This window comes from Musca domestica, unplaced genomic scaffold (assembly GCF_030504385.1).
Source record: "Musca domestica strain aabys unplaced genomic scaffold, Musca_domestica.polishedcontigs.V.1.1 17, whole genome shotgun sequence".
NCBI lineage: Eukaryota > Metazoa > Arthropoda > Insecta > Diptera > Muscidae > Musca > Musca domestica.
This window is the reverse complement of record NW_026712230.1, coordinates 1,974,647-1,999,836: the sequence shown is the minus strand read 5'-3', so window position 1 is coordinate 1,999,836 and position 25,190 is coordinate 1,974,647. Positions and strand designations below refer to the sequence as shown.

The 25,190-nt window shown below is 34.8% G+C and overlaps 1 protein-coding gene across 2 annotated transcripts; it reads left to right on the top strand.

Moving 5' to 3' along the window:
- Nucleotides 1-2,315: 2,315 nt before the first annotated feature.
- LOC101896630 (GTPase-GDP dissociation stimulator vimar) lies at nucleotides 2,316-25,154 on the top strand. Of its 2 annotated transcripts, none has more exons than XM_005179614.4 (4): nucleotides 2,316-2,939; nucleotides 11,426-12,377; nucleotides 12,543-12,706; nucleotides 12,804-13,156. In XM_005179614.4, exons 1-4 carry the CDS (start codon nucleotides 2,933-2,935, stop codon nucleotides 12,929-12,931), a joined length of 1,251 nt encoding a protein of 416 aa, XP_005179671.2. In that variant the 5' UTR covers nucleotides 2,316-2,932; the 3' UTR covers nucleotides 12,932-13,156. The 2 variants fall into 2 exon arrangements, with proteins under 2 accessions (XP_005179671.2, XP_058976340.1); XM_059120357.1 differs by lacking the exons at nucleotides 11,426-12,377; nucleotides 12,543-12,706; nucleotides 12,804-13,156 and adding exons at nucleotides 20,317-21,234; nucleotides 22,587-22,973; nucleotides 23,040-25,154 and having other exon boundaries at nucleotides 2,318-2,939.
- Nucleotides 25,155-25,190: the final 36 nt, after the last annotated feature.

Genomic DNA, 25,190 nt, shown 5'->3' with positions numbered 1-25,190 from the left:
ATTTGTAACCATCATGAATTTTTGGAGATATAGGACCACATACATCGCTGTGAATTCTTTCCAAGACACGAGAACTATGGATATGCACACCCTTGAAGGGTTCCCGACACTGCTTCCCCTTTAAACATACGTCACACAAGCCGAAACATTTTACATTTCCCATACCCGTCACCATTTCCTTTCGATTCATTGACTCAAGGACCTTTTGATTTATATGGCCCAATCTACAATGCCAAAGCCTTCCCTCATCGTTAGAACACAAATATGAACAGTTTATACATTTAATAAATTTAAGTTCAAAAACATTACCTCTTGGTTCAGCTATGGCTAATTCTTTACCTTTGTTTAAAATTGTTGCAGTATTTTTCTTGAAAACTACCTCTAACACTTTTTGCCTCTTCAGCTAGTAAACGTTGTTTTACCACTGATAATGTCAATTCATCTTCTTTTATATTTTCCAAAGCTGTTATTAGAGGGTCATAACTTTCAGGCAGACTTACAAACAGTTGCGACACCAAGTCGCGCTCGTCTAATTTTGCTCCAGCTGACTTTAATTGGCGTACAAGTCCATCAAATTCTAAAAAATGATCCATCATTTTTGTATCTCCTGATAATTTCAATTTTGCCAGCTGTTTCCTCAATATTGTCTGATTTGTAGATGATCTCACCGTAAAAACGTTCTTTAAAGCATTCCACATTTGAATTGCAGAAGATTTATCTCTTACATAGTCCAAATAGTCATCATGAATACAACTGACTATAATGCATTTAGCTTTCGTATCCATCTCACGATACTTAATTTTTTTCTCATTTGAAGCATCGTCTTCCAGGGCTGATTCAATTACTTCCAACACATTAACCACATCCAAATACATTTTTACACGAAAACTCCAGTTTTCATAATTTGTTCCATTAAATTGGACTATTCCATGAGGAACTTCGTTTCTTTGGTCGCCCATAACCTCTTGATTTTATTATTTTTATTTGATGTTTATGAATTGAAAGTTTTATTTCGAATGAATATAAATTTTCATTACATTGACAATATTACAAAATAATTTACAACGCATGCTACTATTTAAAATTAATATTTAATTGAGTGAAAAAACCTACAAAATCAAAGTGTTAAACAATATTCCCAAGCGTTAATGAATCTACCCATATTCTTCTACCATGGTGCAGCTATGGTACAATATGGAGGTAATACAGCTTCGTAAAACTACTAAAATACGGTATTTAGGTTATGCCCACTTTCGGTCGGTATTATTCAAAATTATATAAAACAAGTTCTTTTAATTAATTAATGGTCTGTTCCATTAGACACTTGCAAGTTCTGGAACAGTGCATAAGTACTTATCCTCATACTTAAAATAAGTTAAACACATAGAAGAATTAATTTTTTTCGTCTCTTTCTACACATCTCAAATAATAATATCCATCTCTGCATATTCTGCAATTTAGCTTGTCAAATTTCACTGCATAATAAAAGATTCCTATCTTCGATTTGTGTATATATTGTATTTATAAATATACATTTTGACAATGAAATATTGTCCAATGGATAGTTTTGAAAAAATTGTAAACATATGATAGCATGACTTAACTTTTTTTCCTTTTTTTATAAAACATTGAATACAAATTCAAAATTGCACGAACTACAACGGGAGACCCAGGTAACGTGCCCCTGAAACAGGAATAACGTGCCCCGAGAACAGGAATTTGAAATCGACTATGAATAGTCGAGTACTCGGTTTCCACCCAAGTCCATAGTCGAGTTCGACAAACGGTAGCAGCAGCTAGTTCCGCGCTCTTTAGTGAAGATGTTCAATTTTCTCATGTCTCATTCGTAAACAACAGAGTACCCGGGCTTTATGCATTACCAGTGTACCCCGAGTCTTTGCTTTCTGTTTATTTTTTATCAGGTATTCCTTTATGGCCTTCATATTCGTTTCGTTGGGACGTTTTTCATTTTTGTTTCCAACGCTCGCAACGAACAACCAACCACGCTTGAAGCAGAGACAAATCAACTCCTGAACAACTTGGTTTGAATTGGATTGCCATTTGTTGGACAGGTAGCGTATTTGTGAATAAATATTGAAAATATGTTTTATTAATTACGATTTTCTTTAGTTCCTGCAGTCCTGGTACAGTCCAAATGTGTCGCACAATCGATTATGAATTCTCGATTAATCGGTTTTCCCCACAGTCCATTATCGATTACGAATATTAGAACTTTGAGTACTAAAAGTGGATTAATCGACAAATCAAAAATCGAGTTGGTTCTCCCTAAATGAGATACAGTATAGTTCGTTTTGTTCGAGTAAATATGTAAGTTTAAAGTGACATTTTGACAATTTCCGAATTTCTGTGTGAAATCAATAAAGAAACCTGTCGCAACACCAAAAATTGCGATGTAAAATTGATAGAATTGCAAGTGAAAAGTGAAATTTTCTAAAAGTATTGATACAGTTTTTCATATTATACATAAAGAAGCGGCCGAAGGAAAAACAGGAATATTTTTTGTCGACTGTGACAAGTTTTATACTTTGCAAACCGAAATAATTATCATAAATGCCAAGAAATTTGTTACAAAGAAGTGATTCATAAAGTATAAAAAATTCTTCAACCACAAAACAAATGCAAGTTAACCAAAATTATAATTATACAACGAGGATAGAATTATAGGGCGAATAAGAGATATAGATATTTAGATAAACAAAACGCAATTGAAGTGCATTTCAGTTCATTACGGAAATTTTGTTGCTCAAACTCTAAGAAAGGAGAACATAAAACAGAATCTCGAAAACATAAATAATCCAACACCAAACAAATGCAGTAAAAAGTGTAAAAAGTCTCGACAAACAAGAACAGCAGACAGACAACAGACAAGTGATCATCCAGCCAGCTAGAAGACACTAGGAAACAGCAAACAATGGCGAGTAAGTACAAAAAAAAAAAAAAAAAAAAAAACACATTCCAGACAAGCAAATCATAACCCCTTCCCCATGGAATTTCGGAGTTTGTGTTTTGCTTACATTTCTCCAATTCCTCCAATTAACACGGCTGTGGGCCGGTAGAAACGTACTCACATAAACAAACAGAATACAAAATCTCATATACACAAATCACATTACATCCAACATGGAGGAGTTTAGATTTGGTGTTATCTTTCCTCCTTCTAAATCTTGGGGATGAGACACAATATTTATGATGTTTATTCACCCAGGTAATGTAAACAATAGACATACTGAGCTATTCAAAATCTAAATATATAGTTTGCATTGAGTTTGTTAAATGACCAAAAAGTTAAAAACAATATCTAATTGGATAGAAATTGTATGTACTTTCGACTGTTGGTCGGCTCATTTTTGTTTACAGCTTTTTGTTTTATAGTTTTCGAGTGTTTTCACAAACTACCTTTAGAAGTCTTCTTTCTGGCTGTGTGTCTTTGTTTAAAGGCTATTGGGAAAATCAATACTGCTCCACGTACACATGTATGCGGACGCGATTCTGAGTGTATTGTAGTGGCCATTTAATTGTGGTACACGTTTTGCGTATTTTCCGACACAGTCATCAAGTGTAATGTATATTCAGGAGGAGGCTAAGTATTTGCCTGCAAATAAACAGGAAAATTCGCCACCCCATTGAATTCTACATGTTTTCAAGTGGCAGAGATTTCGCAGTCCGCCCTCATAAACCTCCAGCTTGGCATTTCTATTCACTTCACAGCTCTTACAACTCATTATGATTGCTTGTTTGCCCCTTTTGTAAAGGATTCGTTTCTTCCCCATTTTTTTTTTTGTTATGAGAATGTCTGTCTACCTATGGCTCCCTCCATCATGGATGGCTTGAGTTGAGTTTTTCTTTGGCACTCTCTTCAAACACAACAAACAATACCATATAAACAATGTCGATTTACACAGATTTGCGTATCACCGCAAACATATAGAGATAGAAATACGAAGTCGTAATGTGTGCGTTCACACAATGCTAAAAAATCTTTACACAGATTTTGTTGATGCTATTATTTACTTTGATTCTAATGGAGATACAAAAACAAGACAGCTTTTGATAGTACTTTTTTTACATTTTTTTAATTTTATTGAATGAAAGCAAAAAAAGCCGGAAATAGCATCAAATTTTAGAATAAGCTTAGAATAAGCTGGGCGAAGCGCTTGCTTGAGGTGATCGACGCTTTGGTATTTTTTTTTCCAAAATACTCCAGACATAATAGTCCAACGGATTGGTGGTGCAGAGTCCTGTTGGAATGTCCAAGGTCTGCGGCCAAAATATTTGCGTGCCCATGGCTTTAATGCACCCTACAGAATATTTTCGTGATAATATTTGTCATTTATTCTGATACCACGGTCGATTAATACGAGCGGAGAGCGACCATCGGTTGTTATGGCGGCCCACACCATCACCCTGGCCGGCGCTTGAGTTCTGGTGTCTGGTGGCCAACCGAAGGTGCACATTTTCAGCTGACCTCTTTGGCAAGTAAACACTATCATGTTGTTTGTTTACAACATTGAATGTTTTCTCATCGGAGAAAACCAAATTCGGCAGTTCACCACTTTCGGCCAAGCGAAGCAACCAACTCTTTAGCTCTTTTGAATCTATTTTCTTTCTGTTGCGGTGTAAGTTTTTGCACTTTTTGGAATTTAATTTTTCAATATTTGTCGAATGGAATATTGCGATATGTTCAGCTCAGGAGACATTTTGCGACACGGGTCTCGATCAAGTCGCTTCTTTACTTTTCGAACCGTTTCTGCTGTTGCTGTTTTCTTCCATTCACTCCCTTGACGTCGGGCTACGCTACCAGTATCACGGTAACGAGCGATGGTACGAGACACAAAAGATTTATTCACATTTAAATGCTGGAGTACTCTAACGGTGGCCACTTGTGGTTTTCTAGTCAAATCTAAAGAAATCACACTATCACGCTTGAAATACATTACGAATAACTTTTCTTCGAGTTTTATAAGAGGGCGTTTCTTTATCCACACATTTCTCATAAAACCTTTTTTATTTTTGCTGAGCTATTTTGATTATTCAGCTAATGTAAGTCAGTGGTCCGTATTCGACAGCGGATAATTTTAAAATGCTCCTAATCTGCGTGAAATGAACGAATACCTAAACGAACATTGCAAATTGTAAGACAAAATTCTAATAACATTTTGTTACAGTTATAATATAAAGGAAAATGGGGAATATATTCAAAACACAACGTGGGTACATAACTTGGGGTTGATTTTAATTTCTGTTTGGTGGTTTGGGTTTTCTTGATTATCTGAGCATCAAAGTTTATGCCATCGCACGAACAGTTGATTTTACATAGACCTCCCCACATTTCTCCCTTCGTTTGCCGGACAATAGAATCGCACACAAAGGACCAATTAATGTGAAGCAACAAACATAATATGATTTCAGGGTGGTAATAGCCAAAGGAGCAACCCAAACCATATTGAACAAGATACACAACTTTAAGAAAACCTATGATTTTGTATGTTTGTTGTGCGGAAATTTGTAGAAAATGTTTTAAAAGCATTTTTCGATTGAGGTAATGTTTTTACCATCTTAATACTGTAATAAGCTTATATAACTTTTTCTGATCGCATTAACATTTTTGTACAAAATTTCATTTGATTAATCTGCTTTGTGGAATGTGTTAAAAGTTCTTTTGACATCGCAGAACCCTGAATATTCAAATATCCTATAACTATTTTACTAGGGATATATTTTGACGAAATGTTGTCGCCGCCTATATCATCGTTTTCTTACTCTTTGTGTCTCCCTTCAGTGAAAGAAAGGAAAAACAATAAACGGCAAATAACAATAAAATGGCAGAGATATGAGCACACTGCCACCAGTGTGCTTCTGGTGCTGCTACTGTCTATGATTATGCCAACACAAAAACCAGTCAGCTAGCCAGCCTGCCTGGCTGACTGACTACCTTCCTTTACAGTGATAACTTTGCTATCGGTGGAATTCTTTCCGTCTGTTGTCAAATGCTATCCAATTTTCCCCATTCTACGCTTTGCCTATTTTGCGTTTGCTGCTGTATTTACACATAAACAACGTAGTGTAAAGTATGACGACGATGATGATGTTTTGCTTGCCTAGTGGATGGGGGTGGCACCGGCGGCCTGTGATGGTGGTGTATTGACATTTTCTGCCGGGAACTTGAATATTAAAGTATCAGGGAAAATGGTGTAATAAAAGCACGTCGACTCACACACCAAACGTAACTGAAGAAGTAATGTCTGGAAAAATGTCACTTAGTAACACATGTTGTACGCTGCTGGGTTATCTATCCCCTTTACAATTTTCTGCGGGAAAAGTGGGCGCTTGTGCAAAATCAGTAACAGATGTTCGCTATTACATTTATTATGTAGCGATGTTGTCGATACGTCTGTTCATTTGTGAGATTTGGCCAAATGGGATAATATATTAATGGACAAAATACCTATGCTTTTGTTTGTAAATATTTGAACAAATGAAAATATTTTCTTGGTTGATCAAACAAACAAATATTTTTTTATCTGTACATAAATTATCTTCGGGCTGGGGCCGCATTATATTATTCCCTCCATCAGGAAGAAAAAAAATATTTCCAAATCTGTTGAAGTATGATTATTACAGTTGATGTGGTAAAAAAATGTCCGATATTTAGAATGGCTTCGCACGATGTCTCTCGAAGGGAGTATTCGATTTGGTACAAAGTTGGTACATCGTAATATTTTTGTCAAACTTAGATCGAGTTCGAAGATGGGCAATATCGGTCCACTCCTTCGGTACCTCCCCACAAATGGTCGAAATTTTCAAAAAAAATATATTTTTTGCACAGAAAGAGAAGCAATAATCCAATTTTGCTCAAACTTTGCATATCCTAATTTTTGCGTCAGTGCTAGGTCAGATGTGAAAATGGACAATGTCGGCCCACTCCTTCAAGTACCTTCCCCACAAATGGTCAAAATATCCATGAAGCTCATAAAAAGCGAAATCAACATCCGATTCCATTCCAAACAAGACAAGATCTGTTATAAAGATGGTAGAGATCGGACCATTTTTTTGCTACCTGCTTCACATAGGGTTCAAGATTTTGAAAAACAAAACGCTCAAAGAAAGCGTAATAAGCATCCAACTCTCTTCAAATTTCACACATACATACATTTTTGCCAACACAAGTTCTGTTATGAAGATGCTATATATCTGTGAACCCCTTCTGGTACCTCACCCACAAAGGGACACAATTTTCAATGATTTCATCTATCATAACTCGCGTGCTGAGTGCGATGGTGCTGAGTCCTGTTGGAATGTCCAAGGTCTGCGGGCAAAATGTTTGCCTGTCCAAGTCTGTAATACTCCTTCCAGAATATTTTCGCGATAGTATTCAGCATTTATGCATTATGCTGCTGCGGGTGTTATGGCGGCCCACACCATCACCATGGCCGGCGCTTGAATTCTGGTGTCTGGTGGCCAACCGAAGGTGCACATTTTCAGCTGACCTCTTTGGCAAATAAACACGATCATTTTGTTTGTTTACAAACTGCTGGACAACGAATTTTTCTCATCGGAGAAATCTAAATTCGGCAGTTCACCACTTTCGGCCAAACGAAGAAACTCTTTAGCTCTTTTGAGTCTATTTTCTTTCTGTTGCGGTGTAAGTTCTTGCACTTTTTGGAATTTCAATGGCTTTACCCTGAGTTCATTTTTCAATATTTGCGAATGGTATATTGCGATATGTTCAGCTCACGACGCGACGCGGGTTTCGATCAAGTCGTTTCTTAACTTTTCTAACTATGATGATGCTGTTTTCTTCCGTCCACTTCCTTGACGTCGGGCTACGCTACCAGTATCACGGTAACGAGCGATGGTACGAGATACAAAAGATTTATTCCAATTTAAATGCTGGAGTGCTTTAACGATAGCCACCTGTGGTTTTCCAGCCAAATATAAAGAAATCACACTATCACGCTTGAATTTCATAACAAATAACTTTTTTCTGGAAAATTCTCACCAAAATGCTTTTGTACGCTTGTAAACAATATAATGAGCTGTCATTGGAATAATTTTAACAGCTGACGGACGAGTGGCTTAGAAATGACAACAGTCTGAAGTTGGTTGGATCATATTGCTTACGAACATTCTTGTGTGTAGTGTGTTTTATGTATATTAGTGTAATTGGAATTATTCTTGTTTAAATTGATCAATTTCTTTTTTTAAACCTTTCTATTTGTTGTCTTTGTAAATTCTTGTAATTCCTTTTTCCAACATTCTGTCTTGTTATATACTTATTTATTAATCTATTTCTGTCCTTCTTAAAAGTTGCTCTTTTTAATTTCCGCTGTGACACCCCAGTGCATAGTTTGTTTCTCCACTTCTAACATTTAATTATATCCACTTTTAGCATTAAATTATATTATCTGTTTTTTAATTATGTATTGTTCGTACGAAAATTGTAAAAATCCTACTGATTATGTTGAAACAATTGAGTGTTGACTTTGCCGCAACCGGTCGCAAGCTCTTCCAACTTAGTGACACATTATCTGCAAGTTAAAGATAAATCATTACCTATTGCTCAGATCGTGAAAATAGTTTTTGTATCGAGATCCGCACCAGATACATGTGCTGTTATTATGTAAAGCCGAACATCGAATGAGATTACTTTCTGAGATGTTACAAACTACGTTTGTCATTCTCGGAAAGTAGATCTTCTTTTAAAGTTGATTTACCTCAAAATCTTTTCGATAAGGTAATTACGAATAAATTTTGGCCTGCTAGGGCATTTGTAAAAAAAATCTGAAAAATTAGCTCAAAAAATAATATACCAGTTCCTGCTTCAAAAAACTAAATAATGATTTATCAATTTTCAATCGGAACGTAAGGGGGATAAAATCTAAATTATATCCCTTATACACTCTTAGTTTTGCTTTTGATTACAACACTTTCTCATTTTCCGAAACTTGATCAAAGCCATCTATATTGAATACCGTCATTTTATATCCAAAACATCAAATATATCTGAAAGATCGTATAAATAAACAAGGTGGGGAATTTCTTATTGCTGTTGATGCAACATATCCCATGCAACATATATTGAATTTATCAGCATAATTGTCGATATGGGCAAATGTAAATTTTTTGTCTCATGCTCTTCTACACCCCATCGTCAGATGCTCCTCATATTTCAGCAATATCATCAATAGTTCAGAAAATGGGTTTTATTGGTTATATTTTGGTCCTTGGAAAATTTTACTTGCCATCCATTAAATGGCTCTCATTGCCAGATTCAGAATCCATGATTCCTTTAACCCCATCTGGGAATTCTAACCAGTTTTCTTTTGACGTTGTGAATCGCTTTTGCGATTTAGACCTTCATCCCATGGGTCAAAGATGGAAAGTGGAACGGGACCAACGATCAAACTTCACACTAAACAACGACTGTAGCGTTTTTCAGGTAGGAATGTTTGCTGTCAGGAAGGCCATAGAGCTGCTAGCAAATAGAATCAATGAACTGGAGGGACCGATGACTATATATGTCGATAGTCAAGCGGCCTGAAGGCTTAGAGCCTTCATTTAAAATGTAATCTAAGGCAGTTCTGGAATGCAGGAATGCTCTGGAAAAGGTTAAATCGCTTGTTAAACTCAGGCAATGAATCGGCTAATGAATTGGCCAGACGCGGATATGAGTCAGTAGATCCAGAAGTGAAGCCACCCTTTTGTCACTTCTTCAAAGTACTGCATAAGTATTATCTTGGGAAATTTCAATAGAACTGGCTAATTGATCTCCGAAAGGAGATCAAGGTCACTCATATCCATGACGAAGCTGGACTTGAAGCTTGTGGTTGGCCTTATAACAGGGCACTGCAATATAAAGGCCATGGCACCTAATTGGGGGGTTGACGACACTGAATACTGCAGGCTTTGTTAGGACGAGGAAGAAACTGAGACGGTGGGGCACTTACTCTACCACTGCCCAACTGTTATATGAGTGAGACAGAGACTACCTGGTAAGCAAATTTTGCCAGACTTGTCCCCTTTCTCCGACATCGAGCCAGCAGTCATTCTTCAGTTAGCCAGAAGACTAAAATGGCTAAGGACGACACGCTGGTACACCGTGGATGCAAAACTACTAACTTCTCTACTCTTTATTCAGGTTCTCACTTCTTCACTATTCGCTAATCATTTCCTTTTCTTCTCTCTATATTCTATACTCCTATCTTCTTAAATTAAGTTAAATAAATTGTGTAGACAATATTTATGGCAAAATTCTTGATTTAGCATTTGTTAAATCACACAGTATTTTGACATTTTAAGCTATCTCAACACCCGAAAATAATTATCATCAACCAGTGTGTATATTAATGTCACTGAATAGTAGAATAATTCCGATAAACTCAACTCAACCAGTTTTTGATTATAAAATAACTAATTTTCATAGAATAAATTCACTAATTTCTTCTATAGATTGGACTTCTTTACGTTGATGAAAATAAATCCGCACTAAATAAATTTTATAAAATTTTAAACAATTTTTTCGTAGAATGTTTATCAAAAGCGAAAAAATAAGTTCAAAAAAGACTTACTTGGATTACGTCTAATTTGTTAACTATTAAAAACTTTAAGAACAATTTTTTTTTTTTTTCGAAAATATAAGAAAACTGGGTCCGACATTGATGCTAATTATTCAATTGCTAGATCAAGGTATACTATAGAAGCTCGTAGATCATACAAGGATTATCTAAAAACAGTCAAAAATAATTTTAAATGTAATCCAAAGTCCTTTTACGATTTTTTAAATTTAAAAAGAAAAACATCTTCGAAACCTTGTTGTTTTAAAGTTGATAATAACAGATATGTTTCCGATTTCAGAAAAGCTTTTGATAAAGTCAATCATAAGTTTCTATTCAAACTTGAACGTATAGGTTTTAATAGAAACTTGGATTTAATAGAAAACTTAAAATCTTTCAAATTAAATTTTTGAAAATTGAGCAAGATTTAAGACAGTAATTTTTGTCCTTAGCTAACCCAATGTTGTCTTATCAGATAAAATAATTCGAAAATGTGTTTTAAGTGTCCAGGGATGAATTGCAAAGTGGCCAACAAGTACTATTCAAAATGAATCAATTCAAGAATTCCATCATTTGTCTTTAATTGCTTTTATTTCTGCCTAGGAATGTAATCGTAAAAGTAAAAGAGTTATCAACATTCGTGTACTGCTAATTTTTTTACGTTTTTGTTTGTGTGATTTTTGTGAACTTTTTATTGTAAAAGATAATCACAATCGTTTTTTTTTATCATTGACATTCGATAAAATAAAGAAAAACATACTCTGATTTTTGTACATATTTAAAAAAAAGTTAAAATGCAATTAGAAACAAAACGTAAACAAAATATTTGTGTTATTCTTCAATGAAACAAGCTGCCAATCCTATGGATCACAACTACAATGGAGATGGAGAAAGGGAAACAAACGACACAAAGGCACAGCAAAAACATGACAGCGAAGAGATGCAACAAATGATTGACGCGGCTTTGCTTGAAATGAACAATGGAAACTATGAGCAAGCCATTGATCTACTGGACACAGCTAAGCAACAATATCCTGATTCAAGAGCCGAAGAACTTCAGGAATTAATAATGAAATTAAAACTTAATACATCAAAGAATGGAACTGAGAATAAGAGTTCGACCCTGCGTCAACGAAAGCAACACGATGTGGATAAGGAGGCCCGATCAGGCGGTGGCTCCACACGTGTTGAATATACAAATGAACAGCTGACTCTAGTCAAAAAAATAAATAGTTGTCAAAATTACTATGATGTCCTGTCCGTATCACGCAATGCTTCTGAGAGTGAAATAAAAAAGTCATATAAGAAACTGGCATTACATTTACATCCCGATAAGAATAACGCCCCCGGGGCCGCCGAAGCTTTTAAAACTTTGGGCAATGCCATGAATGTTCTGACCGATGTCAGAAAGCGCAAGGAATATGATTTAGGTGGTGGCAATTACGTAAGTGCCAATAGTAGTACAGCTTACCACAAAACGTCTTCTTCATATCACCAATTCTATCATAATGATAGAGACCACCATCATCATCGCCATCACGAACAGTACAGTTCTTCGGAGGCTTCGTATCATGCCAATGAAGACTTCACAGCTGAGGAACTATTTCACATGTTCTTTGGCAACTATCCACCATCTCAGGGTACATATCGTCGTCGTCCCTATCAACCGGCCAATCAACGCCAGCCTCAAGAACATGGTCAACAACCTAGCCTGGTGTTTGTCCTGCTACTTGTGATGATAATGCTGTCAATGTTTATGTCGCTCTTCTCAACCGATCCCGTATATAGTTTATCCCATTCCAAGTAAGTGCTTTGTCTTAACTTGATAATTGATTGAAGGTCGAAATGCCGGTTTGATGTAAACAAATTAAGTACAACCATGACCTTGGCAAACATTTTGAATTCAATCAATTTCCATGTGACCTATTATTCATTCTTTCTCACCACCCATCCACCGTACTTTTGTAGCAAATTCAATGTTCGACGCCAAACTCAGCATTTGTCGATACCATACTATGTAAAGGAGAATTTCGAGAATGACTACCTGGGATCATTGGCACGTTTAGAAAATTCCGTTGAAGAGGATTACGTCTACACCATGAAACAACATTGTTTCCGTGAACGGAGCTATCGTAAGTTGAACGCCACTCAAGTCTTGCCATATTAAACTATCATATCATTCGCTGTATGTGGATGACAACGTGTTTCCCTTCCCTTTTTGTGTTGCAGGTGAAGCAATGATGGCACGTGCCCGCAGTTTTGGCAGCCGTGCACAATTCGCCCAGGCTCAAGGCTTGAAAATGCCTTCATGTGATAATCTCTCTAAAATTGGCATAACTCGCTATTCCTTGTACTGAAGGTCGAGGGTTGCAATTGGAAGAATGGACTGTGTGTGTCTATTTATGTATTTAATTTTATTTTCGAAACGGCTGTCCAATTCAGACGCAATATAACTACTCATACATAAATATTATTATAAAAATATGCATGTTGTTCTCTAGCATTCGCTTAATAAATGTCAAAACATTAGAAACGATCGATTCAATTAATAAAAAAGATATTGTTTTATTCGAAAAATACAATCTAGATTTTGAAAGAGCAAAGTTTTTTTACTCAATATAAATGTGTATTCAATGTTTAATACGACCTGCTCGACAGAACGGTTCGGCAGATTTATTTGACCTGGTTGGGTGTTTTTTATGATATGCAAAATATAAAGTAAACTAATATCCAGTTGTTGAAATTGAGTTTCACTTAAGTGGCTCTTAGATAAGTCTGGAGGAGAGTATGTAACATTCGTTTGTGTTGTTAAACTCAAAAAATGTGGTCATGAATTACAAATTCCATTATATATATATATATATATATATATATATATATATATATATATATATATATATATATATATATATATATATATATATATATATATATATATATATATATATGTATATATATATATATATATATATATATATATATATATATATATATATATATATATATATATATATATATATATATATATATATATATATATATGTATATGTATATATATATATATATATATGTATATGTATATATATATATACATATATATATATAAATGAAATTAATTAGCCTGGTGTTGTTCAAAGTCAATTGATCTATTGACTGATAAGACAAACCATCGAACGATATTATGTCACAAGCTCACTTGGAGACAGATTACACTTGGAGACAGATTGTTAGGTAGAAGAAAGAAAAGGAAAACCTGATCTCTTCTATCAATTTGTCGCTGTAGTAACAAATATCTGGCCTCACAATGGGATAACAATGGTCCAGACTTCTGTTGACAATGTAAGGCTGAAGGGGATGAAGTCTACTATGCGGATGACCCATGTCATCAAAAAAAAAAAAAAAAAAAAAGGCTGTTTAGTTAGTGAGAGATAAAAACTCTCACATTCTGCTGAGACGCAGATTCCATCATCATTAGTAGGTTTGCTAAAAGCATCTACTGGCCAGGCAAACCACACTACTAAAATATAAGGCTACAAACGTTTATTCTTTCGATAATTGTTATTCGAATTATTTCAGATGAAATTTGAGAATTCTATTTCGAATTAATTCAGTTGTACTTCAAGAATTCCAAATGTAATTCGATTTATTCCAATAGTAATTCGAAATATTCCATTTATAATTCGAATATATAAAAAACAATCTCTTATTATTTTTCCAAAGATGAACACAATGCACCAAAAGTCTACGAGCGAAGCAGTTGCCAAAATCACCAAATCTAACTAGCAGAAAAAGTTTTGTTAAATGCTTACTGTTTGTACGTGCTAACGACTGCTTGCCGTTCCCCTGAACGTTATACTCTTTAGTTATGACTAAGTGTAAATCACGATCGATGCCTTTAGCCACCAGAGAGTTCTTAAGATAATCGATTAAAATGTCAAAATCTATCACTCTGTGTTAATTTAGCAGCTTGATGACGCCGTCGACGTCGTCCATATCGTCCTACATATTTGGAACCGGCGGACGAAGTATTTTTACTCAACCTTCCCTGATGCTTGTTTCCCAATGTCTTGAGGGCCGCTGCATCAGCATAGAAAAAAAATAAATAAAAAATAAAAATAAATAAAATAAGTACACTCAGGTCGTTGTGCTTTGGTAGCTCTCGAGGACCGCTATTAATCAGCTTTATTAATCACCCAAAGGAACATTCTTCTTCGACTGGAAGAATTTTTAATATTTTTGAACCGTCGCATTCCAAATTAAATCCTGACTCGGGGTTGGTTTGTGTTTTTCTATCGCAAGCTATACATTGGATGGTCCTGACGCTCGAGGTAAGGAAGAAGTGGGAGTCGTATGAGCACCATTGTAAAAGAAACAAAATTGCCGCAATTGCCTTGGCAATAGCTGACAATACTTAGTGGACTTTGCTACATTTGTTTGAGTACGTTTACCTTAGGAGACTGAGGGATGATAATAAAGTTAGTAATACTTCTTTTTTTAACTCCTCTACAATATTTCTGTGTTTAATTTTATGCGCCCCATCACGTTGCCAGCATATACTTCGTGTTTCGGTACTGAATCTTTCGTACGTTTTTTGGTTCAGACACTACCAGTGCTGGTGTCGCTGTGGACTGCTTCACCGAATGCTGCATTTTTATTCATTTCTGTTTCCACAAATGATCCTTAAACGTTTGAAACATTGTGCGCAGATTTCATCCATCACCTCGGCTTTAAAAGGTCATATCTCTGAGAGGCATTAGATTACTATTTTTGATTTGCCGAAGAAAGTTGTCACATGAACCCCCCTCATCGCAATAAGTTTGTAATCCTTTGCGAGGGGTTTAGAGCTACTTACCAGGCATTCGTAGTCTACACAAATTTTAACATGACTCAATATTGCAGTTTATTAATGCACAAAACAAACAGTACTTTAGTCTTACTATAAATTTGTACATACCATAAATAAATTAGTAATTAAACAGTGTAGGCATGTTTGTTCGGGATACCGTAGATTTTGTTGTTGCAGAATAGTTAGGCTTAATCTCATTATTGTTGTTTTTATAAAAACAACGTTTGTTTATTAGTGGAGAAAGATGGTAATGTTTACCAGAGGGAAGGGCAGAGAATACCAAGGTTTCGGAAAGAGCCACCAATCCTCATCAGTTCCCATGCTTTTTGTCTTGGATATTCCCCCCAGAATTTATTTTTAAATAGCTCCTATGACAACTTTTTTTTGCCCAAGTCACGAGATCGTAAGATCAATTGGAAATGAACAAAAGAATTACATTAAACTAAAATACTTTCGGAAAATCTTCTAAATCTTACAACCACATTTATAAACATTTTCATCTCTCTCCACTTGTTATGCTTTCGTTTGTCTGAACGAACTAACATAACAACAAACGTTGTTTTTATAAAAAGAACTATAATGGGATTAAGCCTAACTATATTGCAAGAAATAAATTTGTAATTTTTAATACATTTGTCTCAATAATATTGTCTAATTATTGAAAAACAAAATACAAACGAGAACTAGTGCCAATACCTTCCTGTACATCAAAGTTTTAGTTTTTAATTTATCTCCTGCAAAGCGAATAAAAATGGTATATACCGATTTAAAGTATTTGGTTAATCAACAGTTTCCAACCAATGTGTCGGTAATTTGACATTCGACGTTATCAATATTCAAATTGTTAAATATAATATTTCCGAGAAGAAAGTAATTTCCTTTGTTATTATATCAAACACTATTTTTATTAAAAACTCATAGCCGGAACGATAACATAATGTTTATGTTGCTCAGCCGTCCATCACTAGGACTATGAATATTCATAAGAACAAAAATGTTGTAAAGATATGTTGTTTTCTTCAAAAATTATTATTAGAGGATAAAAGTACTTGCACCAGGAAAGCTCAAAAGTCGGGCGAGGCCGAATATATGATACCCTACACAACTATGCATATTTAGTAGAGCTCTCGTAAAAGAAAGGTTTATATTGCAATTGTTGAGTAGAGTGCATATTCCGACAGTTGGAGATTTAAACACCAAATCGGATGAAACATATATATGGGAGCAAATATGTAAATGTATGCTAAACTCGGTTGAATTGGGAATATTCTCTCCATTTGGGCTAATGAAAGCCATTTGGTGCACAAAAAAACATGAAATCGGATAATGATATATATTGGATCGATATCCAAATCTGAACCGATCATTATAAAGTTGAAAACAGGTATTTCTTGGTTGTATCTGCTATCAGGTACCAAGTATTATTCGTGTTTCGTGCATTTTACGAATTCGAGTTACTTAAACACCAAATCGGATGAATTATATATATGGGAGCTGTAGCTACATATGAGCCGATTTGCACCAAATTTAAAGTACTTATTTCTATAATAAATTCGGTCTGAAGTGCCAAAATTCACAACATTTGGACTGATATTAGCCATTTGGTGAACAAGAAACCTAAAATCGGATGAAGATATATATTGGAGCTATATCGACCTTGATAAAATTTGAATCATGGATTGCTAGGCTGTATCTGATATTTGGTGCTAAATATCAGTCTTGTGCAGTGCATATTACCCTATGTGAGGGACTTAAACACCAAATCGGATGAAACATATATATGGGAGCTATAGCTATATCTGAACCGATTTTAAAGTACTTATTTCTATACTAAATTCGGTCGGAAGTTCCAAAATTCACACCATTTGGACTGATATTAGCCATTTGATTCAGAAGAAACCTAAAACATATATATGGGAACTATAGCTATATCTGAACCGAATTATGAGTCTATCTCGTTTCCTTCTCCATGTTACAAACAAATTCACAAAGACATAATACCCTTATCACTATGTGGTGTAGGGTATAATTAAAAGAAAATTGAATCAGTGGGTTAATGTTGGGATTCCTAAGACTGTGGCTTAAAATTTTTTTTCTCAAATATATTTTTGAATAAATATCCTTTAGATACTCTTCAGCAGGCTTCTCAACATAAACTCATACATATTCGTTCTATTTCCAGTTTAGGTACTGTATTTAAATTCGTTTTTATTTTTTCATTTCATTAAAACAAAGTTATTGCATTTGGGACGGTGTGATGACGCCGGTTGTTAATAAAAAAAATAGCAAACTAGTTACAAATATTTATACCACTCTGTGCCAGTTTGAACATCCTCGCAGCAAACTTTGCATCAACACGTGCATGCTGAACGAAAAAATAACTAGTTCAAAGTACATTTTGTGGAAATGAGGTTTTCACAATTATTGCCGAATGTTCATTACTTGCATAATAACGTTGTACCAGTAGGTACGTAACTTTATTATCCTCGCTAATGATATTGTACGTTTACATATTTACAAAAATATTGTAGCTGGCGAAAGTTAAAGAATATGGGGATTGAGTGCTGGTTGACATATACATAAACACTTTTTGTGTGTTGTATGATGGGGGAGCCTCATTTTTCGCCTTTACTTTCGAAAATTTAAATAAATAAATATGAAATTTGTAGGCGAGTTGAAAGAAGTGAAACTACATGTGTTACAGAACCCTGAAAGCCTCCATTATTATATTTCCTATCTACCGAGGTGTCAATGCTTTTTATTACATACTTAGATGACACAGGACATTTGCAGGGTTTATGTCCTATCTTCCTTGGCGGGTTTGGTTTAAGGATGAGCATCTAATTCGTGTTGGGAGCTGCTTCACTCGGAGACTTTTGTCCCATTGTGTTCATCCTAGGAATAATAATCGAAAATAAAGAAGGAATGTAGAGGTGTGTTGATAGTAGGGTGGTGTGCTTAGCCAGGAAATGCTTTAGCGTTCTGAGAAAAGCGTCATCGCTTCAATTTCCCATATACCGTATTGCCTATATCTCCTGTTTGATAACATGGGAAACCTGCATTGTAGGTGTTCAGTCGTCTCTACAACTTCTTTATCCTTAATAGAAGGTAGCTGATTCTATGACCACAACCGGTTGCCAAGTGCCAGCTTTTTCCATAAGAGCATTTGTGGTTTGACAGTCTCAACAATCGATAGATCAATGGACTGGAAACCACCTCGAGCTAACTCATCAGTCATTTCATTCTCTATTATAATCTATAGCCTGGGATCCAACAAAACTTAATGAATTTGCGTATTTCGAAGAGGACCTTCCTACTATCAAGAATGGTTCTCGATTTGATTGTACTGGTCCTGTCATTTCGTCTGTCTTCTTGATATCAAGAATCTCCAAATAAAAACACTATAATTATCATTAAGTTCATATGAGCTTTGAAATTGGCTAAGGGTAGAATATGCCAGCGCAGGTGACTTCATCCATCTTGGAATCGTCTGTGTAAATAGCCAGATCTTCTAGAGGAGTTTCGACAACGGCCCTACGTTATCGATCAGGTATTGTTACATTAATGTCGTCGTTACATTGCGTTGATTGTCGTCAAAAGGGTTGACCTGCCAACACTAATTTTCTTAACTTCACCCAAGATTTTTCGAGTGGTTTAAACAATAAAAAAAAATATTTAGAAGTTGGATATTAATGGGGGATAAATGGACAGAAAGGAAAAGTTTCTCATTCTGTTCTTGGAGTTCTTGTAGCATTAGGTCTTAAGAAACGTCATTCTTCTCCTCTCCTTGATTTGCCTTTTTCAAATCAAGAGTTGATCCAGTGTCGTACCGAGATATTGTGATTACAATAGATGTGTTTAACTAATTTTTACAACATCGATTGAGGAAATTTACAAAAAGCAACAATAATGGGATTTAGCCTGACGATTTTGCAACAACAAAATACTATGTTCTATTAATAGACACAGGCACGGTCGACGAAAACAAACGTTGTTTTTACTCATAAACAAACGTTGTTTTTATAAAAACAACAATAATGGGATTTAGCCTGACGATTTTGCAACAACAAAAGGAAATTTACAAATTTAAACTTCTTGATGTATATTCCGTTTTTGTTTAATTTACTCCCAGTTCTAACAGCTATGCTTAAACCCCCCGCGCCAAATCCAAGAGTTTTGCCAACACACAATATCTAGTTATGATGATGAGAACGAGTATAATATAAATAATATTTATTATTTTCTAGTAGCTACAATATGATGTAAAAAAAGAAATTATAATTGATTAGTTATGGATGTAAAAACAAAATTCTTATGAAAAAATGAACATTTTTACTTTTCCGTGTTGAATACATCGGTTAGTTATGATGATAAAAAATTGTTTTACAAATTTCATATTTACAACTTAAATTGATATATATCCATTTTAATCTTGGAGAAGTAAGCGCAAATTAGATTAGATTTCGATTTTTATTATAATTTTAGTGAGCATTTCTGTTAAAATACTTGGTTTCTGAGTAGCTGAAATGCTAGGTGGTTCCTTTGAAATATTATATTAATAAAGGGTTTAATTGCAAAGGAAAAAAATGAAAAAGTAAGCATTTATGAACGAATAACTATTTTTACTTTATAAATTCGCTCGAAATCATACTCAAATGTTATTTAGTTAATTAAACATTATATCGTTTTAAGTGTTTTTCTATACATGTGGTTAATAATGCCAATATAAATGTTATACTTAATAGCTAGTTTAGGTATTAGGTGTCTTCTTTACTTTTTGTTAAGTTAGACGAAAATATTGATATGGGGAATGAGAGTCAATCAAAAAGAGACCAAAGTCTTTAATGAAAATAAATATTAATCTGCAAACATTCCACTTTTCTGTTTCTCCAACAGGCGAAATTGACGATCTGATTGAAAAATTTAAAGCCACCACCGTTAATCCCACCAATATTCCAGACAACGCTACTACCATTTTGAGTGAGATAGCTGCCACAAAAGACCCAAAACTTTTTGACAAATATGAACTATCCGAGGAATTTTTAACCTTGATCCAATGTGATAATGCCACCGTTTGCAAGGAGGCGTGTAAATGTATAGCAGAGCTAACCAAGTCGGAGGAACAGCGAAAAAAATTTACCAAACCGGAAGTGATTAAAGCGTTCATCGACTATCTGCGGAATATTAATAATGAATGCGATAACATGGAGTTGACCATACAAAACTGCAGAGCCTTGGGAAACATTTGCTACTTGAATGACGATGCTCGAGAGATAATACTGGACCTTAAGGGAGATTTGGTCTTGATCAAACTGCTTGATATAATAAGCTTAAAGGATAAAACAAATGCTCTGCAATTCATAAAAGTGAGAGGAGGTCTGTTATCGAATTACTTGCTTGGTGGCGAAACTTTTTCAAAACGGGCCATGGACTTAGACATCATGACAAAAATTTCAAGGATAATCGCCATCGGTGTAGAGAATGTTGAGGAAAATGAAGATCTACTTTTAAATACTCTGCCACTGATGAGTATACTAACCGAGAACGTGGCCGATTTGAATTTCGAGCCAAATGTAAACTTACAACTAGCCCGAGTTTTAGCCGCCTCAACGAACCCTGACTTAGCAGAAATGTGCCTTGAACTTTTACATTACCAGGCCGAAAATGATGACGTCAAAGTTTTACTGGCAAAAGATGGACTCTGTGAAACCATTTATCAGCTGCTGGAAAAATATAAAACTCTGGCCCGCACTAGTGAAGCTCGAGCTCTGATGAAACTCGCCTGTGAATTAATTGTTCTTGTTTTGACGGGAGGTAAGTAAAATAAAAATGAATTTTGTTTTCTATTTGAATTATTATTTGTTTCTGTTGCTCGATGCCTTCGTAAAGGGATGGTTTGTTGTTTTACCATACTACACTTGTAATATAAAGAAAATTACCAATTCCATTTGTATACCCTCAGCCTCAAAATAAGGGTTTTAGAACCTAGGTATCTTGGGGCAAGACATTTGTACTCGATCCACACATTTCAAGACATTTGTAGTCGATCTAGCGGTGACCTTCCGTCTGTCTGGCTGATGAATGAAGCATTCGATTTGGTCCAAACTTTGAACATCGCAATAGGTTGTAGTACCCATTAAGATATTCCAATATGAAATTTGAAACGATTCCGGTAAATATTGTTGCTAAAATCATGAAAATTCCGAACATCGGGAGGTACCTTTATATGGGGGATATACGTGAACGTGGACCGACATGGTCCGAACTTAACCTGCCTGCTGGTATACTATGCATGTATGCAAAATTTAGCCTTCTATATCAATTCTTTCGAAAGATAGCGTGATTACAACAGACAGACGGACGTCGCTAGATCGTCTTAGAATTTTACGCTGATCCAGAATATTTGTAGGGTCTATTATGGATTTTTCGAGGAGTTACAAACGGAATGACAAAGCTAATACATCCATAGAAAGATGGAGGGTATAAAAATATATACACACTCAAATAAAATCTCAAATAAAGTGAAGGAAGAAGTCGATATATCCCAAACCTGGTATGTCGCAATATTTATATGAGACTTAAGTCGTATGCGAAACGGACAATATTGGACCACAACTTCAATACCTTGAATAACCGTAATTTATGTCAAAATATATTTAAATAAACGAGCATAAACTGAGGTATATATCTGTCGGCAAAATCGACCGATAATTTTTAACTTGTTAATTTCAAATTTAAAATCATAATAATTTTGCTAGATCTTGCAGTAATAGCCTCCCACGATTCGCTTCTTTTTAATGAACTTTTGAATTGTGCAACACCGATAAATAGTTACCTGTAGTGTGATTCTCTAACTTTTTTGCCATTTACAATTTAAATTCTTTTTTACGCGAAAATTTTGAATTTAAAAGATATCGAAGAGAATCGCAATTTACAGGTTTTTATTATCGCACATGACACTCCCCACAGATTAATTTCATTCAACCTTGTCATGGGGTTAACAGCGACACGAAAAATAGACATTGAAATTTCGTTTAGCAGTGGAACGAAGTGGTTCGCACGCAATAGAAAGCTCGTTAAAATTGCTTCGTGTTAACTTAATTTTGCATAACATGTCCAAATGCTATATAGCGTTAGTCCTAATCCATTCTTCCTTAATTTTACAGACGAATCCATGAATTACTTGTATACAACGTCGTTACTCAAAAACATGGAAGATTGGCTAGATTCAGATGATGTCGATCTATTGACCACCGGTGTGCTTGCTTTGGGAAACTTTGCCCGAACTGATAGTCATTGCATTCATATGGTCGAAAACAAGACTATGAACAAACTTCTTGAAGTTCTGTCCAAAAATAATGGCGTACGGGATGATGTACGACTCCAGCATGCTTTGCTAAGTACGCTACGGAATTTGGTTATTCCAAAGGTAAATAAAAGTGCGGTTATACAAGCTGGACTTGTAGAGACTATATTGCCTATGCTGGAAATACACCAACCACCGGTCGTCTTTAAACTGCTTGGAACATTACGAATGACGGTTGATGGTCAAGGTGAGTGTTTTTTTTTTTTTTTGTGACACCTCATTTATATTTCTATAACAAAATTTTGTCTTTCAGAAAAACTGGCATTGGAACTTTTGAAAAATTCCACACTCATCGATCAGTTGGTACACTGGAGTAAAAGCTCAGATTATGCCGGAGTTACTGGCGAATCCTATCGCCTTATGGCTTGGCTAATTAAGCATGCCTATCTCAGTAAAATTGCCTACGCTTTGCCGCGCAAGGGTGATGCGCCAGCTGAACAATTGGCCGATAAAATTCCCAGCATGGATTACGATCGCAGCAGTTTAGACAAATTCATTAGCCATGAGGGATCGGTTGAAGCGATGATCAATATGTTAACATCTCAGCACTTGGTAATGCAAAATGAAGCACTGATTGCTCTGTGTATACTTTGTGTGGTTTATTTGAGTTCGTCATCGTCCAAGACGGAAGAATCGGCGACACAATTGCAAGATGCCTTCATAAAATATGAAGTTGGTAAAAAACTGGCAGAGCTCATTAATAAATCCTCCGATACAATGACAAAAGAGATTGTGGAAAACTTACAAAATTTTATAAACCTCTTACGTACCTCTGAAAATTTAGTGAGTCATTTAGAAGCGCACAATATAAATGAGTTATTAAAGACGATACCGATTTTAACAGAATATTGCACAATATAAGCATGCAGGTTAAATTTGAGTGAGATTTTTATATGACAGTCTTAAAACTGCAGATAATGTATGTATGATTATCATGTTAGGGAATGTTTTGGTTGATTGATTGGTACTAAAATATAGAATGTTTAAAATGATGTTGGTATGAGATATTGCACAATGAAAACAAATGAACAAGTTAAAAGAAAATAACTTTAAATAGGCGGTTCATTATTAAATAACAGGACTCCACAATGAATAAATCCATGAACACAGGAACGTAATTTAATCAATGAGAATTTTAACAACATAGATTCTTCACGATGGTTTTGAGTCGGTTTCCTTAATTTGTAATTGGTTCGAATCTCCTTACAAATAAAATAGTGTGCCCTTGAAAGAATTTCAAGAGATCTCATTTGATTTGTATCTCTTCGGGACCATTATTTTTCAATAAGAAACGAGTTTTTGTTATATATTCTCTTTGTCATTTTTTTTTTTTTCAAGAAATAATTTAAATCAACATCTAGAACTTGATTCTGCATCTCCTGTGGACTCTAAATGAATTAAAGCGAGAGTGAACGGAAAACAATATTGAAGAATGTAAACAATGACATATTTTAAAATATTTGTGGATCATGTCATCTGTGTCCATCTATTTGTTCGTGATTTTGACAAATATGGGAAATACAGTAGAATCAAATGGATATAACATTTCAATAGGTTAATTTTGCCAATGTTCTCGACATCGTGTGATGAATATAAAATGTTTATAATTCGCATTGGTTTAGTCTTCATTCTGATTTTGTGTTTTGTTCAACATCTTTGCACTTATTTAAATATGATGCTGTGCATCATTTTAACGATGAACCTCACTTAAGAATTTTAATATCATTATTTAAGTAACCTTTTTGGCTTCATGAAGGGTTTCGTTGCCAAAAATTTTCTAGTGTAAAGCAATTATGTTGATCAATTTTAAAGTATTCAAGCCTTTTTTACAATCCTACAATCCAATCCAACACAGTAAACGTTACTTGTGTGTTGGACGAAAATACAGTGCAAAAAATAAAACAATTGCATTTATGTTAAAACACTTAAAGACTTAATTTCTTTCTTCCGGTTACCATTTATTTTGCAAGACTATAATTATAAGGAAAAAGAGTCAGTGGTAGTTACAATCTTAGGACAACGATTCAAATATTAGACTTGTAGTTTTAAAAGCATTGCAATTATGTAGATTTATACACCGATTTATGGTTAATATAATAATAATAAGAGTAATATATATACATCTTATCTTAACTGATAAAACCATAACAATCTGCGAATGTAAGGGAAAACTTTTCCAAAAGAAAATGGAAAATAATGACAAAAAAACAAAGTTTATTGCAACAAGAAATCTAGTGAACAAAAAATGGTTGAAACGATGTTAAGCATTATGTAGGTATACCAATAATCCTCCGCGTTATATCGTCAAGCTTTTTTTTGTTGTTGGTCAAATACATATACATAATAAATTTTTTGAAAAAGGAAACAATATTTTTAAATTTCATATTACTGAAACAAACAAACA

What these genes read in the sequence shown, in the direction of transcription:
- LOC101896630 (XM_059120357.1), top strand. An exon ending in TGTTCTTGTTTTGACGGGAG is followed by an intron (nt 21,235 to 22,586) that starts GTAAGTAAAATA and finishes TTAATTTTACAG; the next exon opens with ACGAATCCATGAATTACTTG. An exon ending in AATGACGGTTGATGGTCAAG is followed by an intron (nt 22,974 to 23,039) that starts GTGAGTGTTTTT and finishes TTTGTCTTTCAG; the next exon opens with AAAAACTGGCATTGGAACTT.